General features: G+C 35.9%; 1 protein-coding gene across 2 annotated transcripts; it reads right to left on the reverse strand.

The window, feature by feature from the left end:
* Positions 1-486: 486 nt before the first annotated feature.
* Positions 487-4129, reverse strand: mgst1.2 (microsomal glutathione S-transferase 1.2). 2 transcript variants are annotated; one of them, XM_026233171.1, is made up of 5 exons: positions 3978-3999; positions 2741-2870; positions 2379-2476; positions 2191-2304; positions 487-792 (listed from the first exon to the last, which is right to left on the reverse strand). In XM_026233171.1, the coding sequence occupies exons 2-5, from the start codon at positions 2855-2857 to the stop codon at positions 552-554; spliced, it is 570 nt and encodes a 189-aa protein (XP_026088956.1). In that variant the 5' UTR covers positions 2858-2870; positions 3978-3999; the 3' UTR covers positions 487-551. The 2 variants fall into 2 exon arrangements, with proteins under 2 accessions (XP_026088956.1, XP_026088948.1); XM_026233163.1 differs by lacking the exon at positions 487-792 and having other exon boundaries at positions 1156-2304; positions 3978-4129.
* Positions 4130-12751: the final 8622 nt, after the last annotated feature.

Consider the following 12751-nt stretch of genomic DNA (forward strand, 5'->3'; position numbering starts at 1 on the left):
TTTTGCGTAATATTCCCACGGAGGTATAGAATTTCTCGGGGACGTCGCTGTAGTTGAAACAGTAGCGCATACAGAAGTAAAAAAAATAAAAAATAAAAATAAAAATACAGGCGATTGAACACACATTGCTCTTTTGTAACAGCATGGAAGGAGTATTGTCACACTGCATGCGAGTTGTGCATTATGTTATAGTCTATTTAATAAACACTAAAACCAATATGGCACACACACACAAAACATAACAAATGTTGCATGCTGCAATATTTTGCATTTCATAAATAGACTTTAACTTGATTTTGTTATGTCTCCTAAGTCCCAAACTGGTCTTTCCACTCTCAAGCAGACACGTTAAGACTAGATAGCCTATGTTAAAACCTAGATATGTTAAAATTTTGAGCGAAGGTTTGAGGGCTTGGAATGCATCCTAAAAGCCTGTTGGCATTGATAGCGACCTTCTTTTTTAATGCTGAGTCATTGTGACAACGACTTGTTGCCTGTTAACAAACATTTGTTTGTTGAGACGGTGACATTAAAACAGTACCTTCACAGACTCATGTGTAAATACCTGTATACTGCTGACATGCTGACAGATTTTTATTGTGAATTACATAGAGTTTAATAAGAAAAGATAACAATAGGGACAATAAATGATATAAAACAGGCTTCTCTCGTGCTGTGGTGAGCACTCCGTAGGCCACTGAGAAAGTTGTGATTATTCCCACTAACCAGGACAGACCTCTGCTAGGCTGGGGCAAAGCCAAAATGTAAGATACAGTGTGGATGAAACGTGACCCCACAAAGACTCAGAACTAAAGGAGCTATGAACGTCATCTTGAGGACTAGAATAGTGGCATATGTGGAGAAGACCAGGAACACATCATTGCTCATCAGGTTATCCATTTTGCTAAATTTCCTACCAAGGACATAGAATATTACAGAACAAAAACATAGTAGGGCAATACCAGATATAGGCTAACATATGCAAACATACATAGACCGTTACTAATATAAGGTAGGAATAGATTATGTTTTATTCACTTTCGTTCATTTATACCTTGAAATATTGACCGACAGAGTCAAGAAATTGGGAACTCCATCAAATTTACAAGACAGTTCACTAAAAACCAATTCATTTGTAGGCCTAACCTATGTTGTAAAAAAAAAAAAAAAAAAAGTAATACAATACATTTTTGTTTACTAATATATCTTTTATTAAACTTGTTTATTTAGGCTAGGTTCAGTTTGTCAAAAGATCCGACTCAAAAGAACGACGTCGCTATTATTGAACACACAACAGTTATGCTTGAAGAAATTCCAATGTACTTATTAAGGATTATATTTTCCCACCTTATCGAACAAAATAATTTATATCAATGCACTCTTTTAAAGTTATTTTAAAAACTGTGCAGTGTAAACCAGACGCAGCAAGTGCATATAACAAAATAGCCTACTGTTCAGCTTATTTCATTGCTATACTCGAGATGGACCTTGTCACCTAATGTTTACAGTATTTATATGTGGAGCTTGTTTATTGATTATTTTGATCTGTATAGTAAGGTATTCTGGCCAAATCAAACCTTAATGCTAATTCATTCTAAAGTCAGCTACATAACACAGCTGGCAAGTATGCTTGCTTTTTATGGTGTCCTCACATTTCATATTATGCAACAAAAAGCGGTTTGCAGAAATCTTCCAAACTGGTCTTTGCACCCTTAAACAGACAAGATAAGACTGTGAAATAAAAAGGTCCTGTTTAAGCAATGAAGAAAAGCAGGTTAAAGAGCTTGGAATGCATCCTAAAAAGCCTGTTGGCATTGAAAGCGACCCTCTTTTTAATGCTGAGTCACTGTGACAATGACTTGTTGCCTCTTAACAAACATTTGTTAGTTGGGACAGTGAAATTACAACAGTACCTTCACAGACTCATGTTTAAATACCTGTATGCTGGTGACATGCTGACAGATTTTATTATGAATTACATAAGAAAAGATAACACCAGGGACAGTAAATGATATAAAACAGCCAGGCGTCTCCCGTTCTGCAGTGCTACAGTGTCTTTACAGAAGCAGTGCTGTGGTGAGCACCCTGTAGGCCATTGAGAAAGTTGTGATCATTCCCACTATCCAGGACAGACCTCTGCTAGGCTGGGGCAAAGCCAAAATGTAAGATACAGTGTGGATGAAACGTGACCCCACAAAGACTCGGAAGTGCAGCAGAGCAGTGGATAGATCCGGCCCCGTGAATGCATACAGAAGACCAATCACCACAAAGGGAATGATGTTCTCCAGGTCATTTTGATGGCATCTGTAATTCAGAAATCACTGAGAATACTCCCACTTAACTGGTTAAATGAGGATAGACAAAAACTTTGCTATTACCTTCGCACACGTTCTACATCAGGATTGGTCTGGAGCATCTTCTTTCTGTCCTCTGGATTTTTTTTGCCTATCGCAGTGTCCTCCCAGTTTGAAAAAGCCTGTATGATGAACAGAAAGACATTAAATTTAGGGCCAATACAGAGGAGCGATAATATAAATCCTTGCCTTTTAGAAAACGGGAGTACTTACAAAAATAACTGGCTTTAAAAGACAAGATCTACATTATGTAGGCTACATATATTTTTGCCTTCATTTAAACGTGCAAGAAAGTTAATTTCAACATTATGCAGAATCAGTCTTGAGTCGTTTGACACTTCTTTGTTGTAATTTGTATAAAACTGAAATTTCTAAACCAGCTGCACCTTTCTGGTTATCCTGAAGTATCCAGTCAGAGGGGCCATGAACATCATTTTGAGGACTACAATAGTGGCATATGTGGAGAAGGCCAGGAACACATCATTGTTCATCAGGTCAGCCATTTTGCTAAATTTCCTATCAAGGACAAAGAACATTATAGAACAACAGCAAAGTAGGGCGCCCTTATGAAACAAAAATATATTGCAGTATATTGGAAAATATCATGTAATATATTAGGCATATATTGTTATATATATTTATTTTTTCCAATATATTGCAATATATTGAAAGTGGCAATCATTTGTATATTTTGCAATATATTATATAATATATTTATCATCAATATATTATTAAATGTATTCAAATATATAAAATATTAGAAAATAAAAAGGGAAAATAATATATTACAATATATCACAATATATTTTAAGAAATATATTGTTAAATATAATTTTCCTTTCGTAGGGGGCAATAACAAGAAATATCTTAAAACATGAAAATAGCCTATTTTTAGGCAGAAAAATATTCTATTTTATTCACTGTAGCCTAATAATAGTTTCTACCATAAAATCTTGAACTTATAGTATTATATACTTATAGTATAGTCATGAATAATAGGCCTAGTATCGACCAGAGGAACTCTGAATTTCTGTAAAACTGTTCTTTCATAATACAAATCACCAGTTCCTTTACACCATCAAGTATTTACTTTGGGTTTTACAACACACAGTTTACTGAGACCGATTTGTTTGTATGCTGATAAATGTCATACAGTCAAGTTTTGTTTAATAGTATGTTTTTAAACTTGTTCATCAGATTCGGCTCAATTAGGCCTAGTCGTTTTGTTAAACGGTTCAACCGATTCATTAAAAGATCCGGCTCAAACGAACGATTCGTTCACAATGTGGATGTCGCAATTATTGAACCAAACTGTATGCTTGAGGAAATGCCACTGTATTATATCAAGATCATATTTCCATACCTTAACCGAACAAAATCAATACCGGTGCAATAGTTTAAAGTTATTTTAAAATCGATGTGCAGTTTACACTGAACCTCTTTACACAGCAATTGCGCGTAACTACTCTAGATTGCGCGCAGTATAGTTTATGATAGAATTGCTATTCGAGTTCAGTTCGCGTCGCGTGCAGTTTAGACCAAATGTTCACAGTATTTATATTTGGAGCTTGTTTCACTCTCTACAAGCATACATAGGACAACGAGAAATGTTGCTCCGCTTACCTGGGTGGTGATTCTTGTGAATGACAAGTGCTTGTCAGTGCTTTGAAATCTGAAATAGTCGAGCTTAGTTATTGCGTAAGTTCAAGATTGTACAGCCTACTTGGACCAGAGCCAGCCCGTTGCTCCTTTCTAGCCAAGGCTGTTTTCTTTTCTTGTAGTAATGTAACGTTAACATGTTACTTTGGAATCTTGTGGATCAATGATTAATCCTAGTTTATTTGGATCTACAGGAATGTCTTCCAGCCAAATCAAACATAACTTCTGATTCCAAGTACAAGCTTGCATTTTATGGTGACTTGCTAAGCCTGTTTGTCACGTTATGTAACAAGGATGGGGGTTTGCTAAATTTTTCACTTTAACCCACAGTTTATCTTGAAAATCATCTCTGCTTTTTACCTTAGCAGTTAAAGTGTGCTTCTGAGTAGTCACTGTAACACTATAAGAACCTTTTATTCCCCACGAAAGCACAACATACTTTTATGACCACTTTTATACATATTCACTTTATGGGAGGCAGTGATTAACAATTTAAATCTAACAATTTAAATTAACAATTTATCTCACAGTTCAGAGCTCATATCTCACAATTCAGACCTTTCCCCTGCAATTCTGAAAAACTGAAAAAAGAAAAAAGAAATTGTGGGATAAAAAAAAAAATCACAAATATCCTTTTAATTTTTTTAATTCATGGCAGAAACAAACAAAAGAAAGTGAGATATAAACTCAGAATTAAGAGGAAAAAGAAAGAACTGTAAAAAAAAAAAACAGAATTAAGGAAGTCAGAATTTTGAGCTTGTCTCAATTCTGAGTTTGTATTTAGCAGTTCTTGAGAAAAATAACAGTTGCAATTACAGTTTAAAATGTTTTCTTATTCTTTCCACTTTACTGAGATTGATCTTAATACAATATCTAAATAAAATAAGGTCTGTGGGAAGTTTTATTTGAATTTAAAATTAAAGTGTTATCAAGCTTTGAAGTAATTTGTTCCATACATCTTAACCTAAGTACTATCAAAACACTTCTAGAAATTAAAGTGCTGGTATCATGCTAGCAACAGCAAGGTTGTAGGTTCCAACCTGGTCTCATGAGAAGGTATAGGAAATTGAGAAATATATATATATATATATATATATATATATATATATATATATATATATGTATGTATGTATGTATATATATATATATATATATATATATATATATATATATATATATATATATATATATATATATATATATATATATATACACACAAAATAAAAGTCATATGACTGAAGTCAGGATTTTGACAATACAAATTATTACCAGTTTTATATGAGAGTGGTTTTTGAAGTTGCTTGGGATAAAAAAGACTGCCAGTTGAACAAATGTACATAATTTGTTCTTCAACTGCTATATAAATATGCCTCTTTTTTTGCCTCAGATGTTTCCAGTGTTATGCTGAATGCCGCATGGTGCATTGCCACTTAACTAATGCTTCGTTAGGCCTTATTCTGTTGACTGCACACATAAGGCATCATGCCATGTAATTGTAGGCATTAAAAAGATCCAGTCATTCTCTGCTCCTGTCATCTTCCTCCACCGAGTATCTTCGAGGCGAGAAGTTAGTCTTGTCTCAAGCTGAGTGAAGAGCAAGACGTCTTCTCCCTCCTTACAATTACACCACTGTCACACTAAACAGCTGCACGTCATGTTGCCATTGTGCTCGTGTTTTTGTAAGGCATTGCAGGTGCGAGCAACATCCTTATCGCTCCAGAAACATATTCTGGTCTTTACATATGCATGAGCTGCACGAGAAAGTGCAGCGCGGAGAACTAGTTGATAAAGAATGTGGACTGATGAGATATTCTCCTACTGACACGCTGCTGTTTGCTGGCTTCTCCTAGTAATATGTTTTACCTTGTGTTTACCATGCCAGGGAGAAATGAGGGGCTGTGCAACTTTGCCAGAGGAGCACATGAGAGATGTCAATCAACGCGGGACAAGGGATTTAAAGATGTCGTGCCGCAGCAGATTTAACAGTGCGGTCTGTGTCAGGTGTCAACAACCTCACCATCAGAATAGTAATGCTGCAAGACACATATCATTAGTGTTTGATTTGCACCTCTCCTGAAGAACGCTAACTGCTTTTCCTTTAGACTTAGAAGTAGTTTCACATTTAATAAAAAAAAGACTTTGAACACAGTATGGCTGCCTAGTGTAAAAAAGACTTCTTGGCTCTTCAAAACGTGAATTTATGAATTTCAATTATATGAAGTATTTCTATCCAGTTGAACTGGGTAATCTTTAAGTGGTGTACATATTATGAATTCAGAATAAATACAAAGTATTTAATTAAAAACAACAATGTATGAATGTTCAAAAGTTTTGCAATAGAGTTTGGTAGATGGCAAAGCAGCTTTCATTTGCTTTGGCATTAATTGTACACATTTTTTACATTGCAACCAGTTTGTACATTTGTAAGTATTCATTATTTTTGCTAATTTGCATGTTGCTCGTCTAATCACAGTCAGACTTAGTGTCTAACCATTTTGACTCTAGTCAGAACATTTTATAACTTTCTCCACTTAAAAAAAAATTATAATAATCACAGCTTCATGTTATTTAATGTCTTTACAAATGACATCCTAAGTTAAATTTACTCATTAAAGCACATGACAATCTAATAATACATGTTATTGCGAGATCATTGATGTGAGGGTTGTATGAGGCAAAGCAAAACAGGGTAACTAGGTCTTTAGCTGTACAATCTTTTGTTGATTTGTATAATTCACTGTTTTTGAGCGAGACAGGGAAGGAGAGTGCTTGTACGAGAGAGAACCGAACACAAATAATGCAGTATGATTTCCCAAAAGGATCTGTTAATGGCCAACACATGAATTGATCTCTCACCAGTCTCACCAGTAATTGGGATGCCGACTGTGGTGTCACTTTATTGATTTTTCACTGGTAGCCAACTTGCACCCGGGTTGTAGGACAACGATGACTAAATAACAGCCAGACCAATGATCTTAATGCTAGGAGCCAAGCACAGCTATTGATTTCATTACTGAATGCCTCCTAGGCTCCAAGCACATACATTTTTGTATCGACCCAAGGCGGCGTCTACATTTCTTCCAGCACTGTCACATGCACTGTGCCTGGACATTCAAAAGCAGAACGCTGAGTTCGTACAAAAACTTGTTGCGGTGCATGTCTACGCCATAAATTTCACATAATGCAATCAGCATGTGAAGGTGACCTGCTTTGACAGGGCGGACAGATTTATGTCGCCAAAACATGTCAACCTCTGTTTATTACATGGATCTCAGGAATACTTGATTCTGATTTGTGAACTGTGGCATCATGCAAAATGTTTTTGCATAAAGAATGCTACACAGTATGTTTGAGCATTGTCCATGTCAACGGTGCTACCAAAGTTAATTTCAAGGAAAGTCAGGTCACTCTGCGGCCATATTTGCAATTCTTCCATGCAGTTACTTCAGGCATGCAAGACCAACTCCTAGTTACTTGGACGGTGAAATACTGAAATCTTGTTTCTTATGCTAAAATAGTACTTAAAGCAAGCATTTCAGGTACTGCCAGTGCAGTTGTGAGCTTAAGTCTCATGAAACTAAAGCCGTTTATACTCATCACTGACAGATAGGCCATTTGTTTGCAACCGCAAACATCTAGCAATGATACCCAAGGTTACCAAATGGTAATATTGCAGAAACAACTTGACCGCTTCAGTTTAAAAATCTGGTGCACTCCTGAAAGTTGTCTTACAGCTCGCGTCGTTAATTCTTTCAGTCTTTAATAATCTATCCATCAACAATGACCCTTTACTAGCAGAGCCATTAGGAAAAGAGGCCACTTGCTCTGCACTTAATTACGGCAAACACTGGTGCTCATTATCATAAAGAGCTTGTTTCCCCATCAGCTTCACCTAAACTATGAGTTTAATGACAAAATTAGTCAACCTGCACAATTGCTAATGATCAATTATGAAAATCAAAAACACAAATGCCAGTTAAGTGGAGACTCAAAAGTCACTTTCAGAAAACATCACCATCACAAATCTACATATTTCATAAAGCCCTGTATTGAAATATGTCTGTTAAGCATGGTGCTCGCAACAGGTTGTGGGTTCGAATCCCAGGAAACACATACTTATAAAATGTATCTGTAAATCACACAGCCAAAAGCATACTGTATATTAATGGAATTTACAAAGAAATAATTATATCTTTCAAAAGATGGTTTTAAATTCAGCTAAGCAGTGCATGTTAACTTATATTCAAATTTTCATAACTGCAATTACAGGCAAAGTTTTGCAAAACTAAATATCGCAAAGTAAGTATTTCAGTCAATGAACTCTCTGTTAATCATCTCATATTTCCGACAGTAGCTTGACACCTTTCCGTGGCACGGGCCTACGAGTGAGTTACGTCAGAGTAGTCATGGGCGGAAGGTCTCATATCGGATATGACTCCGGGGTGCAAATTAAGATAATTACGTACTGTGAATTCCTCGATAAGTGGTCCTCCAAACGCAGACGATACCGTGTTCACGCTTACTTAATGCACATCTGAACAAAAGCGAGTGCTCCTGCTAGGCGTAACGCTTGGGCCTCAGCGCTCTGCAGGAGGGCTCGTCTCATTAGGATGCTTATTTTAACGAAGCGTCTCCACGCTGCAGATCACTGCGTGGCCCCATGGATCTGCTCTCCTCCTCACAAAGGGAAATAAATCTCTTTTCGGCAGGATAATTACCAAGATAATTTTATCCGTAATGATGCTTGTCAGTCAGGAGAGCTGATGAAATTAGAGATGTTCTTGTGTAAGGAAAAAAAAAAAGAGAGAAAATCCCAGCAGATTTATCTGTCAAGAATGAAAAGAGATGAATAAAGAAACTAGCGGAATAACTTTCTTGTCTTCAACCTTACCCATAACGGTGTTCGGATGAATCTTATACAAACATCAGGGTGTTCTTAAAAGAATGGTTTACCTAAATGTGAAAATTCTGTCTTTGATTCATAAAATTATATAGAAATATAACTTCTTCCTGTAGCTCAAACAGTACAGCACGGAGCAAGGTCATGGGTTTGAATCCCAAGGTAATCTAACGTTAAACTAAAATCAAATGTGTGTAATATAAATGTAATGATGCTTTAGATAAAAGCATCTGCTAAATGTATGGATGTAAATGTTAATGTCCTCACTCTTATGTTATTCAAAACAAAAAAAAGCTCTTGCCACATAGTTGATAGGGACCTTATCTGTAAAGCTCTAAAACGCACCAAAACATTTAAAATGACTTATGCTTCATGACTTTTGAAGTCATACAATGGCTTTGTTTTTTTTCTTCCATTATTTTAATTCTAGACAGGAAAATGGGCTAGATTCAATCTTGAGATTATTTGTGAAAAATTTCGAACTTTTCTTCACATTATGTTATTGTACAGTTTCTGAAGAGCTTTTCTGATAGCACTCAAAAACCATTTAAAATTAATCCTTTAAAAAAATCACTTATTAACTAGAAGTATTTATGTTGTGTTACATGCTTGGTTTATTTCTTCTACTTTTTTTCCTTCAAGTAGGTTTGGAAAAAATCATCTGCTAAATTAATAAGCATAAATATAAGACTTGAAATATAGCACAAACAGACTGCTGTTATGCTAGGTTTTGTTGGAGCTTGACTATGGAAGTTATTTTTTTTTTTGCCAGTGTGCAAAAAGGCAATTGTGACTGTATATTTACTTTCTATACTTTATATTTATTTTTCACACTGTGATCTGTGAAAAATACATTATCTCAAAATTACCCTTTTTATTATTAACGAATGCAAGTACTTTTATACTTAGCAGATAAAATGTCAAAGAGCAAAAAGTTTGTCAAACATCAAAACAGGAATGAAATAAGGAATGATAACAGAATTTCGTTTTTCAGTGCATTAACCATTTATTCTTTCAAAAGTCAGCTGAAGTGTTGAATAATTTTAAGTAACAGAATGAATGTCCGCTGTTGACTTTACATTAATGTTGGTGTTAGAGATAAAGCAGTCTCTTGGCTGGTACATAATAAACGCCTGCTTTCCATCAGTGGACATCATATATATCTTGACACTTCATTTGCTGTTTACACCCACCCACACACACACACACACACACCTGGCAGTAAGCATGTAGACACGCTCAACTTTATAGTTAAATGCTAGGAAAAGCTAGCACAGCCTTTTAAACACAAAAAAGCACTTGATCGCAACATAGAAAGCAAGAGAGCCAATGCTTACTCTAGTGGCACTGCACCAGCACAGCTTTGATCTTAGATGTGAATTCTCTTAACTTGTCTGGGCTTTCAAAAAAGGGCTACTTAAATTATTTCAGAGATGCCGCTTCTCTCCGACACGGCAAAGGTAGAGCCCTCCTGTGGATTTGGAAAGATAAAAGGTGCTCAAACAGACATCACGACAGGTTTGTTATATTACTTAGCATAAGCACTGCCAAGCATCCCTTAAAGGAATAGACATCTTGTGTTTTTCCCTTTAAACAACAAAAAATTAACAGTGAGGAATTGGGACCCTGCTCTTGTGTTGTATCACTCAACAAAGGCGCGTGAACAATCGCTTATTATGTCAAACTTTGACAATGACAGAATTGGAACAGGGCTTCTTCAGCGCTCCGTCCCCCACTGGGAGCCCCCTACACACACAACTCCAGAAAGAAAGTTTACTTTCCTTGTCATATGAAATTACATTTGCATTTCATTTGCCGAGCATTGCAGTCCATTAGAATTGAAACCATGAGGTCTGTTGTGAACCACATGAAAGATCTATAAGGTTGGTCATAATGTTGACTAGTTTAAACTGCTATGTGTTTAATTGTTCAGAGATTTGTGTAAATATCATGTATAGTCTCTTATATAAGTACTTAAATTCAACTGCCCATAGCCTGAGTAACTATGCTCATATTCAATAAAATTACGAATATAATCTCGTTAATTGAACTTTGTATAAAAGCAATAAGTTAAGACTAAGTTAAATTTTAGACACAATATTTACTGTATTTTTGCTTCACAAATGAAAAAAGTTAACCATGATTCATTGCAACAGCACAGTATTTCATGTTCAGGAATGAATCAGTGTTTTCTTACATATTGGTTGACTGAATGAGTCAACGACTCCCTCATAAATAGTGTTATTTGTTTCATTTTGGAATGAATTTTATAAGTCAATAAGTCAATGATTCACTCATAAATACATGTTTCATTTTGGAATAAATCAGAGTTTTCTAATGAATTGTTTGAGGGAACAGGTCAATGTCTCACTCATAAATACAGTTATTTGTTTCATTTTGGATGCAGTCAGTAATTTCTAATGAAATGGTTGAGTGAATAAGTCAATGAATCACTCATAAATCAATCACTCACCTGTTGTCACCTACTGGCATAACAAAGGAATACCTTTCTCAGGTTGGCAGAACACTTCACCAATAAATGGTATTTTTTTATATTTTCAATTAGCAAATCAACTCAAAGGCATCACTGATGGACTGCCACTTTTATCAAATAAAGTGAAAAAATCTCTAGAAACTGCAAAAGCTGGCACCACTCTAAATATTCTGTAATATTCTTTTCTTGTTGTTCGCACTAAACTTCACCTCTATGGCAGCAATAAAACTTCAAATGACTTCAAACGAGGAAGCACTGACAGGATGAAGTCTGCTTTGGTAAAACGCAAAAACCTCAAACACAGTCATTAGAAGGAAAAGGTTCACAAATTAAAGCCGTGAAAGGTACTAAAGATCGATTGTGGGGGATTTCAGCTGGCATCACAGCGTGAGAACGGCAGCCGGATGTTTGCCGCGTTGTGAGGATGGGTCTGGATCATACGCTAACCTCCATTCGGTGTGCTAGCTGGCGGCCCCAGTCATTGACAGGAAGGAGCGGGCCGCCAGGGCATTGATTGATTAATCAAAGCTAATGTTCTTTTGATCAGCGGGGGCTGCCCTATTAACCAGCCAAGGAAAGAGGGGAAGAAATGCTCCATCTTTTATTTACCCGCTCGCGAGGTCCCCCGATGGCTTCCATCGCTAACTTCAAAGGAGACCGTGACAATTCTGTCACAGTTTTGACTGATAGAAAAAAAAAGTTTTAAATATATTTTCCCTCGACAGTAGATTTTGTTTAATCGTTTCCAGCCTCGCTCGGTTTTAATATGTGTCGAGGAAGAGAATACAAGTCTCATGTTTTCTTCATGACTGTTTCCTTTCTCGTCTAGCTGTCTAGTGGGTTGTCCTCTTTTTCGCACTGTGCTATTTTATGCCATGCACTGCCTGTCACAAGGACACCCAGGGAAACTTCATGTAACTTTTTGTTGTTTGCTATAATTTATCCCCTTGTTCCAGGTTGGAGTGCACAGACTTTCAGTGTCAAGCATGTGTTGTGAGAGGCCTAAAATGACAGTGTTTTACACTGTATATACAATCCCCCGAAAAGAAAAACACTTTTAGTCATTTCTGTGCAAATTTGGTATATATACAAATAATTTCAGAGTCAGTGTTAACACATTTTTTGTAACAGAAAACGATTGATTGATACTACATAGTAATACTAATACTACATAATTTTTATATTAAATAATAATTTTAAAAAGATTACTATTATTTGTTGTATTTTCAATTGTGCAATGGGACAGCAGTTTTGGAAACTAAACATTTAATTTGGAATCAGTTGTTTAAATGGAAAAGTTAGTTCAGAGAAAAGGTCTGGTGTTAATAGTATATATACATAGGC

This window comes from Carassius auratus, chromosome 4, assembly GCF_003368295.1.
Source record: "Carassius auratus strain Wakin chromosome 4, ASM336829v1, whole genome shotgun sequence".
Lineage (NCBI taxonomy): Eukaryota > Metazoa > Chordata > Actinopteri > Cypriniformes > Cyprinidae > Carassius > Carassius auratus.